The sequence below is a fragment of the Arabidopsis thaliana genome, chromosome 5 (assembly GCF_000001735.4).
Source record: "Arabidopsis thaliana chromosome 5, partial sequence".
Lineage (NCBI taxonomy): Eukaryota > Viridiplantae > Streptophyta > Magnoliopsida > Brassicales > Brassicaceae > Arabidopsis > Arabidopsis thaliana.
In genome coordinates this window covers 5,078,042-5,100,439 of record NC_003076.8, presented here as the reverse complement: position 1 = coordinate 5,100,439, position 22,398 = coordinate 5,078,042, and the positions used below count along the sequence as shown (strand labels likewise).

Sequence of the window (22,398 nt, the reverse complement as noted above, 5' to 3'; positions counted from 1 at the left end):
TTCCCCTCGTAGTTTATCAAATTCTCAATAATTCAACTTGGAGGTCGAATCTCTTGAGGCAAACTAGTAAAAAGATCCAATATTTCAGAACTCAAGTCAAATCTCATTATGCATAGATGCAACATTCCCGCCCCCGTTTTAGCAACATAATACACAACACTATCTATGCACACACCGTTAGAGCAAGGACGGTGAGGAATAATACTAGTATCTATCATTCTGAATGATTTCTTTTTAGCTCCCAATGTGAATACTTGATGTTGAGATGACTCATCCCTCAGATCACCATACGCTTTTACCGTCATACACAACACTTTGTATTGATCACTAACAGAATCATACCCGAAAAAACTTGTTGCTATCGTTCTCCTGGTTTTGACTCTTGGTAAAGGTATGGTTCGACCTGTGCTAGGGTTAGCCACGACTTGCTCTGGACCATGTCCAATGATTATCAACCCATTAACATGATGATATTAGTGATGATCATAGTAATATGGGAGCGGACATGTCACACTCACACGTGATACAAGAGACGTTGATGAGGAAGACTGCGAGAAGAAGTATCATTCGTGGTGTTCCATATTGAGATCTGGTTCACTAGAAGCAACTAAGGTACGAGGCTTCGACGAAGATCCAAGCGGGTAAGATTTGATGAAATCTAGACTGCGGATACTAGTTGCCCATAACTTGGATACTGTGAGAAACCTAGCTACAGATTTGGCAGGCAATCTCCCAAGAATCTCGATCACTAGGTCATGAGGGATTTCATCAAACTTGTTTCTCTCTTCCAACGTTTCTGGATTGCTGATCACGGTTTTGGTCTTTTTGTTGCGTCTTCTCATCATGATCGATCGCTCTGGTTTCGAAACCCTAGATTTCTCTGTCTTTTGTATGCTTTTTTTCCAGCTGAGTATATAGTAATAATTTAAAACTTATAAATATGGAGACAAGGTATAACCAATGCGCTTTTTTTGAACCTACATATCTATACCCGACTGGTAAAGTGGATTTACGTACCCGGGTCCCGTCTTCACGTATATATATGCATCTTTATACCTTTTGTGGGATTGGGTTGAGGATTAAATCATGACCTCTTTTCATATGTATAATAATGTTATCACGAACTCGTTTTGGTAGACAGAAACTATAGTGTCAATAATACCCCAGAAGCAAGGAGACAAAGTCCGAATGATTTTATAAAAAGAGGTAAGATTGTTTGTGAAATAAGAGTAAGTAATCAATAGAGTAATCAACCAAAGTTAAAAAAGAGAGATCAACGCCATGAAACTGCCTCTCCTACTAAACACCTAAGACTCTCTACGTAATCCGGAAAAGCAAGTGCTCTTTTATATTGAAACTTAGAAAGGGCGTGTATTCAAATTAGAATTTAAAGTGATTTGAGTTTCTTGAGTTTTTAAATGATTTTGATAATTTTAGGGAAGTTCATATGATTTTTGTAAAATTAATTCAAATCTCACCTTAAACCATGAGATTTGGATTTCTGTATTTTTAACTAAAAGGTGTTATTGGTTTGTGATTTATATGGATTTTTAGTGACTTGAAATGTTAAAAAATCTTGTGTTATTCAATTAAGATTTTATAAGACTCTGTTAAAGTTTAATGTTATTAGATTTTGATTTGTAAAATGTAATTTAAAATCTTCATAAATCTCGAGTTATTGGATTCATACTTTAATAAAGTCATTAAAATTATGATTTGCTTTTGACCACAATCAAGTTATTAACATAATGAGAATGGTACCTGATATGGGAACGGACATACACATGATATAGAGGAATCAACGCAACTACTAAGTCCTGGCCTTAGTAGTATAGACAAATCGGCTGTTATATCGACAACTTTTGTAATTTAACATAAATTTTATTTAGTCAAGATGCATCACTTAGGGCCTGACTGGTTTAAACGCAGCGGGTGCGGTTGCGGTTGCGGGAGTTTGCGGAAACGGGCGGTTGCGGTTTCAAGCGTTATCAAGTGTTTTGAACGACTGGTTGAGCGTTTGGTTATGGGTGCGTTTGCGGGAGTTTTATGACTGGTAAACCAGCGGGTGCGATAGTAATTAAATAAAAAATAACCAAAATAAATATAATATATTACTATTAAAAGAAAAAAAATACAATATATTATTATGATAAATTGATAATATTTGAAAAATTAAACATACTTAATAATTAAAACCATAAATAAAACTAAAAATTCAAAAATAAATAAATTTTGTAAGAAAAAGTTTAATACTTTATGCATTTGGTACATCACCAAAAATTGCATCAAGTAGTGTGATAAACTGTAAATAACGTTGAACTCGCGGGTTTTCCGGATTGCCTCTATACATATGATAAAGTTTCTTCAAGATATCCAAACGATTTTTAACACATCTCCAACTCAAATTTTTTCCAAACGTTAATATTCTTAAGAATATTTTCTTTTTGAACATCACTTAGAAATCTGATTTTGGGGTCTTTGGATTCTTCCGTTTATTTCTCCACAATAACCCGTTGAAGTAACGCAAATGTGGTCTCGTTTGACCAAATGATTTTCTAATCGAGAAAACAAATCAAAACATGTATTCAATCAAAAAACTCAAAAAAAAACAAAATAAAAAAAAACAACGATGCCATGAAATATTCCGAGAATTACACTAGCTAATGAATGGATGAAAGGATAGATCATACGTACGTTTGATTCTTGATTTTGACTTTGATTTTTGTCAGTTTGGGTGGATGCCATAATTGAGAGAATAGGGTTTCATTGATTAGGGTTTTCTGATAAGAATAAGTATAAGGTTTGGGTGGAAGACATAATTATTTTAATTAATTAATATTTTTTTTTAACTTAACCGCTACCGCCCGCAACCGCAAATGCTTGCGGGAAGGAGCTTTTGAAATCTGGCGATTTCGAGCGGTCCGAAGCGGTATCTAGCGGTTTCTATGATTGGTGCCAACCGCTAATAACCGCTATCACCCGCAAACGCAGCGTTTGCGGGTGGCAGAGGGAGAACCAATCAAGCCCTTACTTACGTCTTCCGGCTTATCAATATTTCAAACATTGACTCCCACCTTAGTATTATTCTTCGTAGATATATCAAAGAGCATAAACTCTTTTAGATACTAAATGATTGATAAATGATAAATGATTCATTCATATAAAGCATGTCCTAAAACAGATGAAATAAATAATAGTTGTAAAAGGAGAAAAGAAAGTAGACAAATCCAACTGGTTTAACTAAATTAAGCAATGAAGTGACAAAAATTTCCCTAAAAAAGGGTCTATCAATGCAAACATTTCAAATACGATAGGTATCAAAACATGAAACTGTCTCTCCTAGAAAAACTTAAGACTACGTAATCCCGAAAAACCATTGCTCTTGTACCATGACGCTTTCACTCATAGTCTTCGTATACTTCAACCTTAGTGCTTCTAAAACTATTCGTGTCGGGATTGAAATGGATAACATTAAGATCATCAGAATAGAACCGTGGTGCCAAAATAAACTCTCCCGTAGCCGTATGAGTAGAGCCTCTAATGTGTAAATTATCCAAACGCAATAAACTCTTCCAAGGTTCGATACTGATGATTATGGGTATCAAAACCATGTCTCTCCTACAACAACCAAACACTCTCTACGTGATCCGAAAAAACAACTGAAGCTTTCTGAGCAAAACTAAACTTAACTCCGGGTGCTTGAACCCTTATCTTTCTAAAACTATTCATGTCGGGATTGTAATGGAAGACATAAAACTCATCGGTATAGGACGTTGGTGCCAAAATAAACTCACCCGTATGAGTAGTGCCTGTGACGAATAGATAACGAACAAAACCCTTCCGAGGTTTAATAGTGAAAGTTATATTCTTCAACCATTCAATTTTTCCACCTTCCTGATTCATAACCCACACATCATATGTATAGAAATTAGGTTGATTGGGTATGGCTACTTTCCCCTTGTAGTTGATCAAAAAGTAATCATGTAGACTTGTTTGAATCTCTTCAGGTAAAATAGTGCAAAGATCCAAATTGTCAGACTTCAAATCAAATCTCATTAAGCACCGACGAAACATACCCTCCCCCGTTTTAGCAATGTAATACACAACACCATTTATGCACACGGCGTTCCACGACCAAGGACGGTGAGGGATGCTACAATTAATCATTTTCCATGATTTCTGTTTAGCTCCCAATGTGTACACTTGATGTTGAGATGATGCTTCTTCTGGATGGCCACGCAGTCTTTCCGTCATGCACAACACTTTGTATTGATCACTCACTGAATCATACCCGAAAAAACTTATTACGAGCTTTCTCCTTGTTTTGGGTCTTGGTAAAGTTATGAATTTTCCAGTCGTGGGGTTAATTACGATTTGGTCTGTACCATATCCAACGCTTATCAATCCATTAACATGATGATAATAGTACTCTTCGTGCCGAGGATATGTGAACGGACATGTCAGACTTGATAGAAAAGACGGTGATGATATAGACGGCCTGAAGAAATGCAACTTTGGGTTTGGTTCCTTAAAATTTAGGTCGGAAACGATTAGGGTACGAGGCTCCGACGAAGATCCACCCCGGTAAGATTTTCTGAAATCTGGACTGCGTATAGTTGTTGCCCATAACTTGGATACTGTGAGAAACCTGGCTACAGATTTCAAAGGCAATCTTTCAAGTATCTCGATCACTAGGTCATGAGGGATTTCATCAAACTTGTTTCTCTCTTCCGACGTTTCTGGATTGCTGTTGTTCTCGGTTTTGATCTTTTTGCTGCGTCTTCTCATGATCGATCGCTCTTCTTTCGAAACCCTAGATCTCTCTCTCTACCCCAGCTGAGAAATGGAGATAAAGGAGCAGATCCGAACGTAATAAACCTCGTGGATCTTACATAACCGGGTCCGGTCTTCATGGATAAGCATCATTTTGCACAAAATTGGGTAAACCAGGAGTGTAAAAAGTAAAAAGTAAAAAGTAAAAACGTTAATTGATATACCAAAGTTTTGGTCAAATGAAATACATGCTACTGTAGTAAGTTAACTACACAGTTGTAGTACTGTATATACTAAAATGAAATAAAACAAAACTATGAAATTATACTTAAAAGAAAAGTAGTCAACCACACAATCGCGTAGATGCTAAAAGAAAGCCCACTTTGAGAATCTAATTTGAACAAAGTTGGTTCTTGATAAGAAGAAGAAAAGCACAATACACATGCAATGTCTAAGAATCTCATCACGAAATGAGGAAACCGCAAAAAGAATAGTTGAGAACTTGAGATGAGAGGCATAAACAATATAGTGCCAGCATCACATAAAGTGAATCCAACTGGTTTATATGGTGATAATACTTTTCCACAAAAGAGGAATCACCGCAAAAAACGTAAGATATTAATGAAATCAATGAAAACAACGAAGAGACGATCAGGCTGAGACGACAGTGACGTAAACGGGAAAGATGTCATGAAAAGTCTACTGCGGACTATTTTCCCCCATACCTTGGATAAGAGGACAGACCTAGCTACGGAATCTCGATCACTAGGTCAAAAGGAACGACATATTTGTTCCCTTCCTTCGAGTTTGCAAAGTTTGTGAATTGTTCTCCGTCTTCAACTTCTTGGACTGATTTCTTGCTATCATCATGGTGACTTGCTCTTGTTTTTAAACCCTGTATGAACCTCTACGTCTCCTCTTGCTTCTTTAAGTAGTAAGTAGAAATAGAGAGGTCGGTCGAAAATGGCAACAGGCCTATAGTATGGTTAATGGGCTTGACCATTTAACCAAGTAGGAAAATGGATCTTGCGCAACCGGGTCGGGTCTTCACGGTTTGATTGTAGGGATATCTTGCAAAACATATTAACATTCCGGTTTATTAATTGAGATACCTATGATAGGTTGATCAAAATATCGACCAAATGTGAAAAGCTTATTGAACAATGCTCTTTCTTTTGTAAAAGCTCTCTCAATAGCAATTCAACTTTTTTTTGGTCTATAAGCAATTTCCTTATACCATTTAAAGCCATAACATACCTATGATAATCGATGATTAATGGGGGAAAAAAACTAATTGCAAACACCTATGAAAAGGCCTTTTTATTAATGAAACAAAGAAAAAAACTCAGAAAATAGTACTACTAATCCACCACTGTTTATAAATAAACCGGTGATATTTAAACCAAATGCAAAAACCATAACCGGACAATGAGAAAGTACTGATGATGAAAACTACTCAAATGTGTAAAAAAAGCAAGAAAGGTTCGTAAAATCAGAAATTTAAAAGTAACGATAATTTGAGCTAAAAATAACCAAAACTTTGGTGGCTTTTTCTTTTTGGCTCATACTGCTCTCAAGCTTTGCCACTGGCTGCTGGTGGGTTAAGCTCATCCCAAGCTTCAATCCATGTAACCATGGCATCTGCAAGCTTGTCAAAGTACGGGTCTAAGGAGCTCAACTTCTCCTTGACCATCTTTGAGAGCTCAATGTAGCATTGCTGAACAGTTACTGCTTCTTTCGATAGCTTTGCGTTCTGGAAGAACGGAATGATCTCCTCCTGCCAGAAGATTCCCTTGTATTCCTTCTTCAGGTTAACAAAAGGGTTGCTCGCTTTGCTGTGGTAGATATACGGTAAACCGGTCTTCACTCCCAAGCTCAAGTGGTCACAGATCACCTATAAAAGATTCAACCCCAAATGGAGGTATCGCTTAGTACAGAGCATGTGCTTCATATTTAGCTATACTCAATTATGAGTCTTACAAGGGAATAAGAAGAAATTACCTTGATGCACCAACCAGCCCACATATCGTCGTAACGACCAATAGGCTGACCATCACCCATGAGACCAAAGTACATAGCCGGGCCAATCAAATCACGGTCAAAAGCCAAGTTCATACCACACATTGGGAAAAGTGTTCCCTTTGGGATGGTCATGACAGCATCCACATACCTGACATATCAAACGTTTAGCAAAAACTGACATTTGAATATCCTGACAAAAAAACACATAAACATGTTATGATGATAATTATTGTCACCTGGTGTTCCTCTCCTTAGGCTTCACGAGTTGGGTCGGGGCATCGTAGTCAGGGATGTTGAGCCAAAGACCATGGGAAACAGCAGTGGAAACACCTTCACGGAGACTGAAAGGGTATCCACGGACGAAATCAGCACCTTCACGGTAAGGATCATACAAGGTGTTGAAGAAAAAGGGAGACGATGGGCAGAGAAGGTTCTTGATGTGTTGCTCAAGAGCGTTCACTGCTTTGCCTGATGGATCCTTGGCAACCTACATGTACACATCAAAGAAATACATGAATTAAAAAGCGGTTAAAATCCAGATCAAGCCATTGATCAAAGAGTTCCTCCAAAAAAAACTCAGAAAATTATAAACTAAACACAAGCGTCATCGAGACTCATCCTTGGATATGCCCCACAAATCTCAAAAAGGTAAAACAAAAGAAAAAAGTGATGAACAAGGACGTGCAACCATATCGTAAAGGTAGCTATAATGACTCAGAGATATCAGCTCAACAACAATGTCGTCAACAAAAGAGACATCAGCTCACAGAAAATCTACAAGTAAACATTAGAGATCATGGCTAATTACACAAAAGTGAAAACATATTCAGACTCAACAAGCAGATCTATGGATCTGGTACAAAACATTGAATTGCCTAGCTAATCGAACCAAGGATTATCTCACAAACCTAAGATCCGTCAAATTTAGTGAATCGTATAATTGATCTCTCACCAAATCTACGAAATTCAAGCAATGAACTTGAAAAATCCACACAAACACAAACAAATAAGCTCAAAAAAACAGATCTAGAACCAAAATTGACAAAACTCTCAAATCAAGCATAAAAACGAATACAAAACTCAAAATTCAAGTAACTTACGAAGCAATCGTCATCAATGGTGAAGATATACTTCTTCTTAGACACCATGTACCCAAAGCATCGACAAGCAGAATCCTTAAACGAGATACAAGAAGCCTTAGGTCCGAGGATTCGGTTAATGTCGTTCCTGTTGTAGAGCTCGTAGTCGTAACCTTCAGGGACATGGATCTTCTTCGATGGATCTCCGTCCTGGACGATGATCAGATGGTAAGGCTGAAGAAAAGGCCTCCACATCTCGAGGAAATCGAGGTTTCTGATAGTCGGAATCACGATATCGAGCTCATCTTTCAGCAACGGAGTCGGGTTCACCGGAAGACCAACAGTATTCGCCGGCTCAACCATGGTTTCGAAATGAGAGAGATGAGATCGGATCGCGTCGGTGAGTTTTGAAAAGAGAGATGAAACGCGTAGGTTTGATTTATACAGATCTCGCACGTGTTTTAGTGGACGGCATGTGCCAGGGTTACACGTGTCAGATGAAGACTTATTCAACTCCAATCGAAAAAGCTGTATGGTAAAGAAAGGAACTTGAGTTTTCTACTTTTTTATTCGTCCCGTACAATTAGGGATTGTAATAATGCTATTAATTAATTGATTTAAAATTAATTTTTGACTGTAGATAAATTTAATCCAAGGTTATGATAATTATTAAATTTTATATAAATAATTAATTAATTTAAAATTTGACTAAGATAATTTTGAAAATATATTCATAGATTTTGATCCAAAGTTGAGGTGTAGTCAGGTTTTATTTTTTATCCAACTTTTTTTTTTTTTTTGGTATAGTTTGATTCGTGTTTGAAACACATTTGAATATATTATTTAAAAAGGTCAAAATCATTTAAGACTACTACGAAATTTAATTTCAGTTTTTCGGACCCAATAAAAGATGTACTTTAATTTAAGTTTGCTTTTGCTTCATTTTCAGTTTTATTTAGATTTAAATACCCCTAAATAAACCAAAACTCTAAAATAGTGAAGCATTTATTATAATTGATTGAAGCTAACTTTATTTTGCAACCAAATAAATTCATATGTACAGTTTTATGATTATGATTACTATATAAGTATATAACGTATGTGCTAATGAAATGAACGTATATCTAACAAAATGTACTCACTGTATTTAATTTGTTGACTGGAATGTAAGATAGTAAGGTTTTTATTATGTACAAAACTAAGGTTTCATTCTTTCTACCTAAAAGAAAAAAACTGAAAAAATAAATTAAAATCAAATACATTCACAACTTTTTGTTTCCTTAACTGACAACTTAATAAATGCATGGTTTTAATTTGATATGTTACGAAGAAATAGTGCATGTGGATGTGGGGGAGCTATGGTAGTGTCTTAAACTCTTCAACATTTAACTTTATTTTTAGTTAAAGTTCGTATATATACAAATCGTATTGTATAAGGTAATAAGTACAATATAGTATATGCTAGGACTTAAATCATAAATGTCGACGAAACAAAAGGACATAAATCATCAAAAAAATTATTATTCGCTTTAGATTCGAATCATTCGATAAATTCTCTAATATTTTCATTTCTCAACAAATTCTCAGTCATTCTAAATTTATTATTTACGATATACAATTGATAAACTATAAATTTAAAACGTAATCCTTACGACGTGGACCGTAATCCTTACGTCGTGGTCGTGGGCCGCTCGTCGATGCACGTCGTCTATGATTATTGCATAAATCATGTAACTATCGTATAAACGAGAATACATGCACGTATAGGTCGGTAGGTGATCGACACTTTATTTTATTTTTATTTTTAAAACATCTACACTTTATTTTATTTCATAAATATCTAAAAGTCTCCCAAAAATAATTAAGAGCTCCATGCATGTTTAAGTTACTATCAATAATGCATTATTATATTTGATTTTATCCTCATTTTTAAAGTCTTTTTTTTTAATTAAAAGAAAAGAGATCGCTATTCAAGAATTTTGTTTTTGTTGATAAAGACGTTGTAAGAATATTTAAGTCTCCGGAAATATTTAAGTTATTATCCTAATGGAGAAATTAATCTGCTGAGTCAGAGAGGGGAAAAAAATGAGCCTGCTACGAGGAAATAAACTAAAAAAGGTCAAATACTAACTACTTTTCTTGTTTATCTTGAAACTTTTCGTATATATACGATTTATTTTATTTTATCTGATTTTGAATAACAATTAGATATATCGGTGGCTTTTTGTTTAGGATAATAAACACTCTTAAATCTTAGGAACTGGAGTAATAGATTTACGTATATGAGCTAAAATAAAACCCAGTAAGCGCTCTTGGTGATTTGGTGTTAGCCTATGGCTAGTGGCCTTTTTTTTGCTAAGAGACACAGCATCAATGAGAATGATCATAGTTATAATAAAGTACTTGATGATGTATATGTCGCTATCAATGAGAATGACCAGAGGTTTGATGATGATTATATTGCTATCAATGAGAATGACCAGAGGTTAGCTTTGGCTGATATCCTAAGAATGAGGATACTTTGTGAAGACAGTTATGCAAATGAGAAGCCATTTGCAACAACTCAAATTTTGACTGTTACGATAACACGTACATCCGTACGACTATAAGATTTCATGAAGTGATTGCATTGTTTTGAAGCTTCTTAAATCTCAGAAGCTACATAAAGCAGAAGAACGTAAGCTAGAATTTCTTCTGCTGTAAGAATACACTCCAATACGCAAATTAAGTTGAAAGAATGATTACAATAACGGAACTCAGACTTCAAAGTTGAAAGAATGGTCCAATTGTCAACATGGAAGCTCCCAATAGCCGAGATTTGAATCAAGGTGATGCCGTCTACTCGAGTTAGTAGAAGGAGAAAAACCAACGAACAGTAGTGAAGCTTTCTAATCTTCTATTGCACACAGACGCTCTGGAAAAAAAAACCATGAAAGAGTGAAACATGTCAGAGGAGCAGCTAGCATTTCAAAAGAAGAATCTTGGTTGGTTTTGAGAGTGGCTCAAAGTGAGATTTTGGGTATAAAAGAAAAGAACTCTTACTTAAGTATTCGTAAGTCAATATCATCGAGGTTCCCCAAGCCGACATGCTAAAGAATCTTGGGCCCAAACCCCTATAGAATCCTTTCCAGCCATCTTCTGCTAGCAGTTTTTTCACCACTTGTTTCGCTGAAGGTCTATTTTCTTGATGTCCCATGACCTGCACAGAGATTTTACCGTTTGTTTAGCATAGTTTCTATGTAGCAATACCCGAAGTTATCTATTTGAGAACCAGGACAGCAGGCACGGAAGCTCTTCTATATTCATTAGAGTTAAAAAAAGTAAATGCAAAATAAAATCAAGTTTTTACTATGAATGGGAACACTTTATACCTGCAGTCGCGTTTTGATTGTGTCTAATGGTGTTGTAATTGAGGATGCTGTTGCACCAGCAATAATTCCTCCAGCAGCCTGGACCATAACAATTTTTGACTTACTAGGAGCAGCAGTTGCATCCGAGTCACCACCATAACCTAAGAATCTGCCCAACAGTAGCAGATATTGTATCAGCGGAATTGTAGCTTTGGTAGCAAATCCAAATTCCAGGAACGACTGAAATGCAAGTTCTTGCAATCAAACTAAAATGGAAACTATCATCAATTAACTAGAACATTCATGGCTAACCTCCAGATAACACGTTGGCTTGATCCATAGCTAGCCCACCAAGCGGCACTTGAAGGAGAATAGGTCATAACAGACAGACCAAACCCTCTGTATAATCCCCTTACACCATATGACTTAATGATTTTTGTGGCAACATCGATACCACCAGTATATGTAGCATGACCTGAGTATCCTTGTACCATCAACTTTTGGCTAACCTGCAGAAAATAGGAGAAATATGGTTTTCAGCAACTCATAGTGATAGAACATTCACAGCATTTACAAATCTTACAAAGCGGTAGTGTTGTATATAATACATACAACATCAATTGGGACAAACACAGCCTGTGAGAAAAGAGATGCTGTCATGCCAGCAATTCCATTTGCAATGGCGGCTTGTGTAGGTTCACTTAACTCCAAAGGTGCAACCAACTTAAAAGCAGAAATCTTAGTGGTCTCAAGAGCAGTTAGAAATATGATTCTTGCAGGTACAGCACCTGTAATGACAGTACCAAAACCTCGGTACAGACCAGGAACACCATCATTCTTTAAAATTCCTTTAACTACAGAAAAGGCACTTCTCTCAGCAATCTCTTTAGAAGCAACTTGAAGCCTTGTTTTCACAACGGATACAGGATACAGAGCTACTGTAACACCAGTGAAGAGGCCAGCTCCATTAATGTAGAACCTCCTTTTGTCAAGTCTGCAAGATAAAAGAAGGAGAGAGAGCAAAAATAATTAGAGCTAGTATGAAGATATTATTTGTTGTATGATTCTTCAGGTACCTCTCGGAAATCTTACAACCAAATTTGTAATGGTTTCAAGTTTGTTTTGGCCCTACTCATCACACATTTCCAAAAACCTTAGACGTAGGACCTCAGATTATACCGTAAGAATAAGGAACACTAAAACTATCCAAATGCCTACTAGATCTTTTACCTAAACAAAGATTTGATTAACACTAGCGAACAAATCTTCTGCACCAAATCAATTTCTGAAATCGAGCTTCTCAGGAGCCCGAGAACCAGATTCTTTCCAATAAATTCGGAAATCTTCAATTACCTCCACGAAATGATTCCGTCAAAACAACGAGCGATATCCATTTCATGTCGATAAATCCACCGAAGAAACCAATCACAGAATCACAAAAACTGGATCGAAACAACAATAAACAAAGTTCGGACTAATAACAACAACGCCACAGAGAATCAATCAAAACTAGAAAACAAGCGGATCAATCGATGGAAATTGAGGAGGAAAATGAAGAACGTACTTGTCCCAGTTAATCTCCGTCTGACCAAAAGATGCGATACGAGAAGTCGGTGGCGTGTCCATGACTCTCTCACGGAAGCTGCGAGACAGAGTTCGAGTCGAGGCGAAAATGACCTAATCTCCGTAAGACTCAGGAAGACATCTGGAATTAATCAGAATCAGAAGAAGAAGACGATGACGGCGAAATGAAATTTCTAATTGCAGATTTCTTGGAGGCAAATTTCAACAAACTTTTGGGATTCGTCGGGAGAAGAAATTAATTTTCCACACATACACAAACACAGGAGAATTTTAAAACGCAAACGCGTTTTTAATCAAAGTTTCGCGTTTGGTCAGCAACAAACTTTTTGAGTCCTAAATTTCAGATCTCTCAATCAAAGGGGCATTGATTTGGGCTTAAAAGCCACCGTGCGGGACTGGCTTCTAGATTTTAGTTCAACTTGTTCACAAATACTGTATTTTAGCAATCTTAGTTTTTTGTTTTTAATTAAATTAACTTGCAAACCATTTTGTATTACTCGTTGATAATACTAATCTTTGTAAGTAGTGTCTACTTTTTTTGATAAATAAATATATATATATAGGTAAAATTCTGATCTTATTTTCAAAAAGACTAGCCTTGACATAAACTTATTTTGGAATATTTACTTTAAAATTAACGGAGCCGTTTCGGACAGAGAGATCAGAGAATGAGAAAATATCTTCGAACAAAAAGTGTCTCCCAAACAAAACGCCGTTTTTGACCTTTTGCCTTTTCAGACCAACGAAAATAATACACACGCGAATCTATTGAAACGCGTGAATGTTAAACCAGGCCTTTATTGGGCTGGATTCAAAATGCGTTTATTTGAGCCCAATTAAAAACATTTCGTTGTTTTGCCACTTTCTCAATCAAATCAATATGCTTCACTTTCACATTAGTACCAAAGCAAAAAGCCAAGAAGTACAGAGTCATTGATCAATGGCAGTGATCAAGGTAAAAAAGCCTTGCACATCTCTAATCATTTCCTCTCACAAAACTCCTTTTTTTCTTTTACAATCTTTGCAATGAGTTTACAAAAAACAGTTCTGGTTCAGTGTTTTAAAACCCAGAAGGATCAGATCAAATCACCATATTGAGATGAATAGGAGAAGAAGAATGGTGAGTGAGAACGAAGCAAAGTTCCCTTGTGCAGAGTTTGGTAGAAAAGGGTATGAATCTGGTGGAGGTAACATACATTCATCACCATTAAAGTAAACTTTTCTAGGAAAAGCCCAACCTTGCTTGAAAGTAAAAGTCTTTTGATCTTTCTGTAGCAAAACCTCTGATTGCACATTCCCTGAAGGTCCAGCTTCCATTAATAAATCATTGTAAAACTTCGTTCCATAGAACATTCCAGTATCATCTGTATCAAAAAGATTTAAGAATGTTATTAGTCATTCAATGGTTGGTTTGAAGTTGAATAGTTGTGGTTGAGGGAGGTATTTATTTACTTATGGATCCGTAAGGAGAGACTGGTTTGTAGTCAAAGCTGAAAACTTGAGTCACATTGTTGAGATTTGGATGCTGAATTGCTAAAGTCCAGAGTGTATGATTCATCCGGTAATTGAAATTTGTGATTGCTATCTTCACTCGCCAATAGTCTTTGTAGTTAGTTTTAACGTGCCAGTGGACTCTAACAGGGCACATGTGATGTGTGCATTGCAACAAAGGAGTGTTGTCCTTTTTTGGTGTGTTGAGACCTTTCTTGGTTAGAATCTTAGAATCAGCCCTGCAAGAAAACATTCATATTGATATTTTTTCAGAGGATATCTAAGAAAGAGTTTGGATTTCAATGATTTGTTACTCACTTGACGCAGCTCTTTTTGTTCTCGCAGCCACAGGCACAAGACGGGCAAGGAGTTATGGTGTCGTTGTAGAAAGAAGAGAAGGAGACACAACAGCTTGGATGCTTTCTTGCTAAAAACTGTGAGTATGTGCAGGTAACATTCCATGTCACTGCAGAAACATAAGTTTGAAATTGATGTTTAGATTTCGATGATGGAACAAGTTAAGGTTTTTGATTGATTGCTTACTCAAAGCTTGTGTTTTTCGCCGTTTGTCAGTTGTGAGAAAAACGGTAGAGGGCACGATTTTGGCAGGACCGCAAGTGTAACCAGGGCCGGGACCAAGCAAAGTGAAGTTCTTAGGAAGCTTGACAGTCTTGTTTGTAGTTCCAGCTAAACCAGCACTAACCTGAAACTGGGATACAGCGGCTGATGGATCTTGACCCCAAGCTCCAATTACACCTCCTTTGCAACAGTTTGAGAACTGTTGATTATAAGGCACACCTGGCAAGAGATCAACAACTGTAGGGGTTTTCTTACAGCAATGAGGTACATTTCCCTTAAACTTGGAACAGTCTCCTTGTTCTGTTGTTTGTGCACCAACCATTGACCAAATCACCTCTTTCTTTGCCCATGTCCAACCTAATGTCCAACCAGGGTTTTGTATGTGCCGGTAGATTTGGAAGTTGTTCATAGTTACCGTAGCCTGCAAATGCACAGAATGTATAGAGATGATGAGAGTTTGTGCCAGTTTCAAGCATATATACACTCACGCACAAGTGCAGAGGATTCTTACCACATAGCCATCTGCCGTCCAGGACATAATATCCCATTTGATTGTAATGTTACCACTAGGATCTAATGGATCATAAGCAGCTGTGAAAAAAAGAAAATCAGAGAGTAAGAAAAGTAAGTTAATGTGCGGGCAAAAATGAATATACAGGACTCACTTGCGGTAAAGATGATCATGAAGAAGAAGAAGCAGAAGCTGAAGAGGAGCCTCATCTTTTGAGTAAAGATTTAAGGAAATTGATTCCCAGGTGCAGTGTTTAACCTCAGGCTTTTTCTTCTTCAGGAATTTGAATTGATGTGTTTATGGGATTTAAAACATAAGTTTTTTACAGATTATTGATGAGTCTTTTTGGTCTGAAGATGGGCTTTCACCTACTTGTTGTTGCATTCTCCAAATTTATTCTTTCTTGTTTCCCATAACTTTAAGCAATGTTTATGGTAGTGATTGATAATAGAACACCTTAGAAACTGACGTGTTCTCGTCCGAATACAACATCTCAACTATCTTTTGTTGGTAAAGAAACGAAAACCCTAATGATTCAGAGATGAGAAGTGAGAAAGTAACTTGGGGTTGAAGATATAAAGAAAAAGTGGGGACTGGCCATGAGTCAACTTCTGACACAAACATATCTCCCAACTTAGCTTACCATCTTCCTAAGCTTTCCTGTTTTCTATAAAATTGTTCCCAGAAATTAAAAGGAGATTTAAATTAACATATCTCTAAAGATTTATATAGTTCATCAATGTAAAGAAAACAAACGAGGTTCTGTGTTTGCTTAACGTATTTGATAAATTCTCTCTTTCATTCTTGGCAATAATAGAACTAATGTAGATTAGCCTCTCTCTTACAAACTCTCGTTTTAGGCAAGAAAAAACGACATGACTAGTTAAAGATAACAAAAGAAAAAACCAATCTGTGTTCGATTCAACAATATCAGATATGAAAATATACAAAACAAACCAGTTCTCATGTTGTCAACAAAAGTAAAGCACTTTTGTTACTCTCTCATCAGATATGGAAGTTCATGTTGAGGCAAAAGAATAGAGTTTGTTCATAGTTTTCTCAAGAGAAATGGACCTTGACCTTGCATTTGGATGAAGTTCTGGGAAGCATTAAGAGATCCGCCATGATCTGCAGCTTTTTGTCATCTCTTCTTGCCTGAACATGAACTTCCAACAGCTCAAGACACGGCAATTTCCCCAAGACATGTTTCATTTGCACTATCTCTCCGATATCTCCTACGAACTCGGTTATCTTGAGGACCTTAATAGGGCAGGACAACAGGAAAGAATACCCCAACAAACATTCGCAAACAGCTTCCAAATCCAGTTTTTCATAAAAATTATAGTGCAAGGGACCCTGAAAAAGACATGAAAATTTTTGAGATACTTGACAAGTATATCTGACTCTATATGAGTTCTTTAGTCTGTCCAATGAACTTTTGGTCATACCTCAATGGTGAGAGTCTTTAGATTTGGAGATTTCTCAAGCAGAATTTGCAGAGGATCCCAACAGAAATCTGCTTCACTGGTAACCGACAAATGAATCAAGTTTTCAAACACTGGGACTGCTTCCTTGAAGTTATAAAATAACAGCTGGAACAGAAAAGATAAACAAATTAGTCGGCAATCTCAATGGTTCCTAGATACAACTTATCCTCATGCTCTTTTATTTTTTAAGCTGCACATACATATCAAGAACACTTACGTCCATCGTATGAAGAACCTTGATGCTCAGAATCTCAACATTTTTTAGCCCTCTAATCAAATTCGAAGGATCAGCAGATCTGTTAAGCCAATAGTCGTACTCTACTTCCCTAGGAAGAGTGAGCCTAGCTTCAACAATGGAGTTGAGATTAACAATTGGATACCCATATGGAATAACATCTTTGTATTTTAAGTAAGCAAGACTCGGAGTATCAAAACTAACGCTCTCAAAATCAGTCCAAGTTTCAGGTTCGGGTTCCCATTCTTTACGCCGAAGAGTAAGTCTCTTAAGAGTCGGACTAGACACAAAGCGAGAACCTTTCCAATGTTCCCAGTTGAGACGATCTATAACTAACTCTTCAAGCACAGGGGAAGCAGAGAGAAGCCTTGTGAACGCACAACCATCACTGGCGTAGAACCGAACTGAATCAAGAATGAGAGTCTTAAGAGCTGGAAGCAAAGCATTCTTAGGGAGAATGTCAATAACAAAACCACACCCTAGTTTCAGTCTAACAACTGTCTTGCAAGTGAAGACATCAGAAGGAAGTATGTAATCTTCTTTGACGTTAATGTCGAGCTCAAGATCCAAGACACCTCGCTTCAACACATTGCAAAGACAATCGTTGACAATATTATACTGAGCAAAATCCATAGACACCAATTTCAGAGAGAATCTCTTTATACGGTAACTGGCAGGTTCAGCTAATAATCCATCAACAAAATTCTTGAAACTTTCCCAATGATGGAAAACAACGTTTCGTTTGATAGTAACCAAATTCTGAAAGTTCTTGGAGACAAACTTTAAGCACGTAGCCTCCTTTGCCGAAAGAAAAGAAACGATGTGGTAAATAACATCGTCTGGTAAATTGCTGAATCTATCCATACTTATCCCAAACCCTAGAGAACCGATCGATCAATACCAAAAAAACTTCAATTTTCTAATCGAAACAAGAAATCTGAAGCCAACACGAGATTCAATATTGAAATTGTGATACGATCGACGACGCCAATTCGAGAGCTTTCTGACGCGAATCAAAGAGGAATTGACGAATAACTAGAGCGGAGTTGTGACATTTATTGAAAGCAAAGAAAAGAAACGAACACGACTGGGGTAATTTGAATCCACTATTTTATACTCGACTACTAAAACAAAGCTCTTATTTTTTAATCCAATGATTTTGCGCCAGCTGTTATTAGCCACTCCCAATATTCATGCATTGGTGATAAATTTATCTAAACAATGTATCGCAAGTCTCCGCATAAATTTAAGGGACAAAAAGAGGCCAACACAAAGAAGAAGGCCGGAATCAAAAAGATCCAACGGTCAAAAGAACTCTGCAAAGAATTCAATAAAGCTTTTGAGATGACAATATCAGATCACTCTTTAGATTGAGAAGCTTCTTCTTCAGAGATATATTTCAACGGACAGTCAATCCCTGAGCTGCTGATGATGTCTGAGTACCTTCCTCTGTTGCCTTATTCGATTCGATCGTGCTGATTACATTCCTAACATTGTCCTGCACATACCCGAACAAGAAACATCTTGTTATTACAACGAATTTTCAATATCGCAGGATTTTCAAATTTTGGTTTTATATTTTACCCGCCAAGCTGCTAGCTTTGTTCGAAGAGACTGCCATTGCTTTTGTCCAAATTCACGCTCGGCACAGCGGCTGATACATGAACAGATATGAAGTACGAGAATGTGTGACTTTGGATTTACACATATAAATCGAAATAGAAGTAGATTAGAAACTTGCCTGACAATTACAACTTGGTTCATCTGATCCATCTTACAAGCAACCAATTTTGCAGTTATTGCCTTAACCACCCACAATTCAACCTCCTCGTCATTTACCTGCACCCCCGACAAATTCGATGAGTCTGAGAAAGCAACGCAAAAAAGGTTATCAACATTTAATGTATTGTTCGTAGAAAAGAAGCTAACCTGTAGGGTGTTCTTGATCGAGGCATACGGTATTTTGCCAGAATCATCTGAGGCCAAATCAACTAGGGACAACAACCTCATCTTTGCTACACAGTCTTCCTCGACAAGTCCTGCAGATACCGTCTATGGCTTATTATGGGTTCACTAAAGAATGAAGGATTCGATTCATCTGAGGATCATGTCAAGCGGTAAAGGGATAAGAACAGTACCGTATGTTTGCAGAAATCCTGAATTCGCATTTTGGAATTCCATGTATGCATCTAGCCTCTGAGTAAGAAAAATCTTCAGTAGCTGGTAAACTGGTGCATTGTTAGGATCCTTCTCCAACTGTGCGACAGCTGGATGGTCTAATAAATCACACTGCAATTCAAAATACAAAAGTCAGGGATGTAATTCCAGTAAAAGACCTCACTGAACAAAAGGCGCAGTAGTTAACACTTACAAGCTACAATGACAGTAACAAGTCAACGTGCAAAAATCTTACGCATTTGAATGAATGATTTATGAATTAGGATACCTGAAATATACTGGGAGCCTTGACAAATTCAATAACTGCTCGTACAGCTTCCTCCTTGGCTTCACTCAGGACTTGGGTATCTTCATTGGAGAAAGTTGCCAAATAATTTGTCACAAACTGGAGGGATTCTTTCGCAAAACTGAAATATTGATTAAAAATCCCATGAGGACATTGGTATACCTTAAAAAAAGGAAAAAGAAGAAACAAACATTGTTGCAGTACCTTTTATTTTCTCTAAGCACTTTAGCAATAGCAAGAAATAGTTCCCGCTGATCTTTGATGTCAATGTTCCACTCTTTCAAGAAGCTGTCAATCTTCTTAAAGGAAGGTACAATATACTCGGTAACCTTCCCGTTTACAGCCAGTTCCAGAGCTTTCATGTATACTTGAAAACGAGCATTTGGGTGGTCTACCAGATTATATAGATTGAAGAGGCTGCACAGAGACAAGCAACAGATGAGAAACACATAACACAAAAATGAAACATTAAAATAGATGCTCAAAGACTCCTAAGAGAGATTAGCTCAAAGAGTCACACGATCATACATCTTCAAACGCAATGAAGCTTTGTCGTTTGGTTGTTGAATAACCTTAGCAGCTATAGCTTTCACCATTTCAAGGACTTCCTCAGGACTGTTCGCATTCTTGACAAGGTTGCAAATGATGGTGTAGGTACACTCAAGATCTAATAAGAGGCAAACACCATCAAAATTAAAGAGATATTATTTATGGTTAAAAAGGACTAACAAACATATAGACCTGCACACACAAAAAAACAGACCTTTCTCAGAGATTTTGGCTGATACCAAGTCAGCTGAAGTTACCATCAACGTTGCCAAATCCAGCCACTTCCCATTTATTATAGACTCCTCTGCTTCCTTACATAGCCTGGAAACTTCAGGCTCTGCGACCTAATAAGCAAAAGAAATCATAATCAACTAAACAATTCCATAGTGAGGCAATTTTTATTAAAACAATCAGATCAAGTGAGATTGCAATAGACACATGGTAGCTAAAACACTAAATTGCTCAATTCAGACTTCATTTTTATCAACACAACGCCTCAACAATCAGTGATTCCCAAATTAAGGTCGCATAAAGACAAAGATACCCAGAAATTGCTCATAAATTCCAATAACGAAATGTAGCAACTTTCGAAATAGACAATCGTATTCACTAGTCGATGATTGAGAACAGAGGTTGGTACCGACCTCGGGACCAGCATCAGCCCAGGCAAGCTGGGAAGTGAAACGAACAATGGCGAGGTAAGGATCTTCTTCGGAGGTGGGAACAATCGTCGTCATTCTCTGCTCGACTGAGTCTCTAACGCTAATCCTAAATCCCTAGCACAAGTTCGAGAGAGACAAAGCAACAAATTGAAAGCCCTAATCAACGTTTTATGGTTTTTCTCGGTTCAGAATTGAACCGGATCCGGTCTAATAATAAAATAACGAGGGAAAGAAACGGTTTTGTGCATCAAAATTAACGTACACAATCTAACGGTCAGGATCAATCGTATAATTTGGTGACCGGCTTGATTAGCCACCGTGATCCGCTTAATTGTACGTGTTCTTTTGGTTAAATGATCTCAAATGTTTATACTTAACAGTTGTTTGATAGATAGAAGCTGCAAGTCAAACATGATGATCAATTTTGGCTTGAAACATCCATGTTGTTAAGACAAGTAATGAACTAGTCCGAGACATTGCACTGTTGTTTATGCAAAAAAGGTTGAATTTCAGGAAGCTGTTATGAGAATGGTGACCGAGCAAGGAACATGGAACTTGAATAGTTGTATAACCAATAGCAAAGTTTGTAAAATGATTTTCTTTTGCTGGAAACACATTCTGGAGATCTCAAGATTGAGAAAGCTTCGTAGCTTTTTCAAGAACACAAGAAATGGCCAAATTCAAAACAATCCTCAAAACCAGTTTGTAAGGATAAAGAATAAAGTTTAGAACAATTTTTACATTTTTTCAAAGGGTCAAATGCATGAGATGTTTGTCGTGGAAATAGAAATCATTTGTCAGATCCACAAGGACCAGATCCAAACAAGTAACCCAAAGAAGATCCTCCACCTGGTGCAGCATGAACCTTCGTAGATGGTCGTTCCTGTTTCTCAAACCACAAAACCAAATCAGTTTTAAATTCAAGTTCCTCAATCAAACTTGAATTTAAAACTCTTACCGTGAGGAAGTTGCCACAGTTTTGTCCATCTGATCTGTAGTAATTATTAGGACTTCCTCTCACACCAGCCGAGTTCTCCTCTGTCTTGTTTTTATCTCCGGTTGTTGTAGTTGTGGTCGTGGTCTTGGGTCTACCTCCAGCTCCATCCGTTGTTGTTGTGGTGGTCGTGGTGGTGGTAAAACCGGTTTTAGCGTTGGGCTTGTTTGGTTTGGGAACAGACTCGCCGGAACCAAAAAGATAACCGAGAGAGCTCTCTCCGCCGCCGCTGTTAACTCCTCTAGCTTTCCCCATTTTCCGGCGAGAATATTCCGCCGCCGATTCTTGAAATTCTAACAATGTGTAACATTGTAAACATAATCCAGATCAATATATCTATAATTAATTTGATTACTTGTAAACCATTAAAGACACATAGGAGAGAGTTTTTTTTTTTGTACCTTTTTTTTCCTGATTTGTTTCTTCTTCTACGATTGGCCGCAAGTAAAGGTAAAGAAACAGAGGAACAAGGAGATACACACATGAATGTGTATATATACAATCTACACGTGTAAGATAGTGTGTGGTGAGAAATAGGCATGAAGTTTATGGTAGGCACGTGTGGGGTTAGTTGTTTGGTAAATCGCTTAAATTTTACCCGGTTTTTTTTTGGGTAAA

The 22,398-nt window shown here is 37.1% G+C and overlaps 8 protein-coding genes across 15 annotated transcripts; all 8 read right to left on the bottom strand.

The window, feature by feature from the left end:
- Nucleotides 1-32: 32 nt before the first annotated feature.
- AT5G15670 (F-box family protein) lies at nucleotides 33-845 on the bottom strand (the record flags this gene model as incomplete). Its single annotated transcript, NM_121571.1, has 2 exons — nucleotides 33-430; nucleotides 599-845. 2 exons carry the CDS (start codon nucleotides 843-845, stop codon nucleotides 33-35), a joined length of 645 nt encoding a protein of 214 aa, NP_197071.1.
- Nucleotides 846-3,398: 2,553 nt separating this feature from the next.
- AT5G15660 (F-box and associated interaction domains-containing protein) lies at nucleotides 3,399-4,788 on the bottom strand (the record flags this gene model as incomplete). The annotated part of the gene is made up of 2 exons (NM_121570.1): nucleotides 3,399-3,569; nucleotides 3,643-4,788. The coding sequence occupies 2 exons, from the start codon at nucleotides 4,786-4,788 to the stop codon at nucleotides 3,399-3,401; spliced, it is 1,317 nt and encodes a 438-aa protein (NP_197070.1).
- Nucleotides 4,789-5,137: 349 nt separating this feature from the next.
- RGP2 (reversibly glycosylated polypeptide 2) lies at nucleotides 5,138-8,300 on the bottom strand. Its single transcript, NM_121569.3, has 4 exons — nucleotides 7,896-8,300; nucleotides 7,032-7,282; nucleotides 6,775-6,943; nucleotides 5,138-6,667 (listed from the first exon to the last, which is right to left on the bottom strand). The coding sequence occupies exons 1-4, from the start codon at nucleotides 8,235-8,237 to the stop codon at nucleotides 6,347-6,349; spliced, it is 1,083 nt and encodes a 360-aa protein (NP_197069.1). The 5' UTR covers nucleotides 8,238-8,300; the 3' UTR covers nucleotides 5,138-6,346.
- Nucleotides 8,301-10,392: 2,092 nt separating this feature from the next.
- AT5G15640 (Mitochondrial substrate carrier family protein) lies at nucleotides 10,393-13,221 on the bottom strand. Of its 2 annotated transcripts, none has more exons than NM_001343415.1 (6): nucleotides 12,578-13,221; nucleotides 11,837-12,218; nucleotides 11,537-11,733; nucleotides 11,246-11,393; nucleotides 10,917-11,073; nucleotides 10,393-10,788 (listed from the first exon to the last, which is right to left on the bottom strand). In NM_001343415.1, exons 1-6 carry the CDS (start codon nucleotides 12,616-12,618, stop codon nucleotides 10,763-10,765), a joined length of 951 nt encoding a protein of 316 aa, NP_001330083.1. In that variant the 5' UTR covers nucleotides 12,619-13,221; the 3' UTR covers nucleotides 10,393-10,762. The 2 variants fall into 2 exon arrangements, with proteins under 2 accessions (NP_001330083.1, NP_568317.1); NM_121568.3 differs by having other exon boundaries at nucleotides 12,789-13,221.
- A 407-nt stretch (nucleotides 13,222-13,628) lies between these two features.
- Nucleotides 13,629-15,916, bottom strand: IRX6 (COBRA-like extracellular glycosyl-phosphatidyl inositol-anchored protein family). Of its 5 annotated transcripts, NM_121567.5 has the most exons (6): nucleotides 15,544-15,916; nucleotides 15,390-15,469; nucleotides 14,843-15,299; nucleotides 14,618-14,765; nucleotides 14,261-14,538; nucleotides 13,629-14,172 (listed from the first exon to the last, which is right to left on the bottom strand). In NM_121567.5, exons 1-6 carry the CDS (start codon nucleotides 15,596-15,598, stop codon nucleotides 13,895-13,897), a joined length of 1,296 nt encoding a protein of 431 aa, NP_197067.2. In that variant the 5' UTR covers nucleotides 15,599-15,916; the 3' UTR covers nucleotides 13,629-13,894. The 5 variants fall into 5 exon arrangements, with proteins under 5 accessions (NP_197067.2, NP_001331538.1, NP_001331540.1 ...); NM_001343412.1 differs by having other exon boundaries at nucleotides 13,648-14,172; nucleotides 15,390-15,836; NM_001343413.1 differs by having other exon boundaries at nucleotides 13,648-14,172; nucleotides 14,843-15,469; nucleotides 15,544-15,802.
- Nucleotides 15,917-16,303: 387 nt separating this feature from the next.
- Nucleotides 16,304-17,975, bottom strand: AT5G15620 (F-box/RNI-like superfamily protein; the record flags this gene model as incomplete). Its single annotated transcript, NM_121566.2, has 3 exons — nucleotides 16,304-16,745; nucleotides 16,838-16,981; nucleotides 17,094-17,975. The coding sequence occupies 3 exons, from the start codon at nucleotides 17,973-17,975 to the stop codon at nucleotides 16,449-16,451; spliced, it is 1,323 nt and encodes a 440-aa protein (NP_197066.1). The 3' UTR covers nucleotides 16,304-16,448.
- A 176-nt stretch (nucleotides 17,976-18,151) lies between these two features.
- AT5G15610 (Proteasome component (PCI) domain protein) lies at nucleotides 18,152-20,982 on the bottom strand. Of its 2 annotated transcripts, NM_180495.2 has the most exons (10): nucleotides 20,769-20,939; nucleotides 20,339-20,468; nucleotides 20,104-20,242; nucleotides 19,780-19,992; nucleotides 19,558-19,696; nucleotides 19,250-19,400; nucleotides 19,041-19,150; nucleotides 18,853-18,950; nucleotides 18,696-18,765; nucleotides 18,152-18,609 (listed from the first exon to the last, which is right to left on the bottom strand). In NM_180495.2, exons 1-10 carry the CDS (start codon nucleotides 20,859-20,861, stop codon nucleotides 18,511-18,513), a joined length of 1,242 nt encoding a protein of 413 aa, NP_850826.1. In that variant the 5' UTR covers nucleotides 20,862-20,939; the 3' UTR covers nucleotides 18,152-18,510. The 2 variants fall into 2 exon arrangements, with proteins under 2 accessions (NP_850826.1, NP_197065.1); NM_121565.4 differs by having other exon boundaries at nucleotides 18,206-18,609; nucleotides 18,696-18,950; nucleotides 20,769-20,982.
- A 130-nt stretch (nucleotides 20,983-21,112) lies between these two features.
- Nucleotides 21,113-22,240, bottom strand: SP1L4 (SPIRAL1-like4). 2 transcript variants are annotated; one of them, NM_121564.3, is made up of 3 exons: nucleotides 22,182-22,240; nucleotides 21,745-22,073; nucleotides 21,113-21,669 (listed from the first exon to the last, which is right to left on the bottom strand). In NM_121564.3, the coding sequence occupies exons 2-3, from the start codon at nucleotides 22,033-22,035 to the stop codon at nucleotides 21,577-21,579; spliced, it is 384 nt and encodes a 127-aa protein (NP_197064.1). In that variant the 5' UTR covers nucleotides 22,036-22,073; nucleotides 22,182-22,240; the 3' UTR covers nucleotides 21,113-21,576. The 2 variants fall into 2 exon arrangements, with proteins under 2 accessions (NP_197064.1, NP_001330276.1); NM_001343410.1 differs by lacking the exon at nucleotides 22,182-22,240 and having other exon boundaries at nucleotides 21,330-21,669; nucleotides 21,745-22,147.
- Between the last annotated feature and the right edge of the window lie 158 nt (nucleotides 22,241-22,398).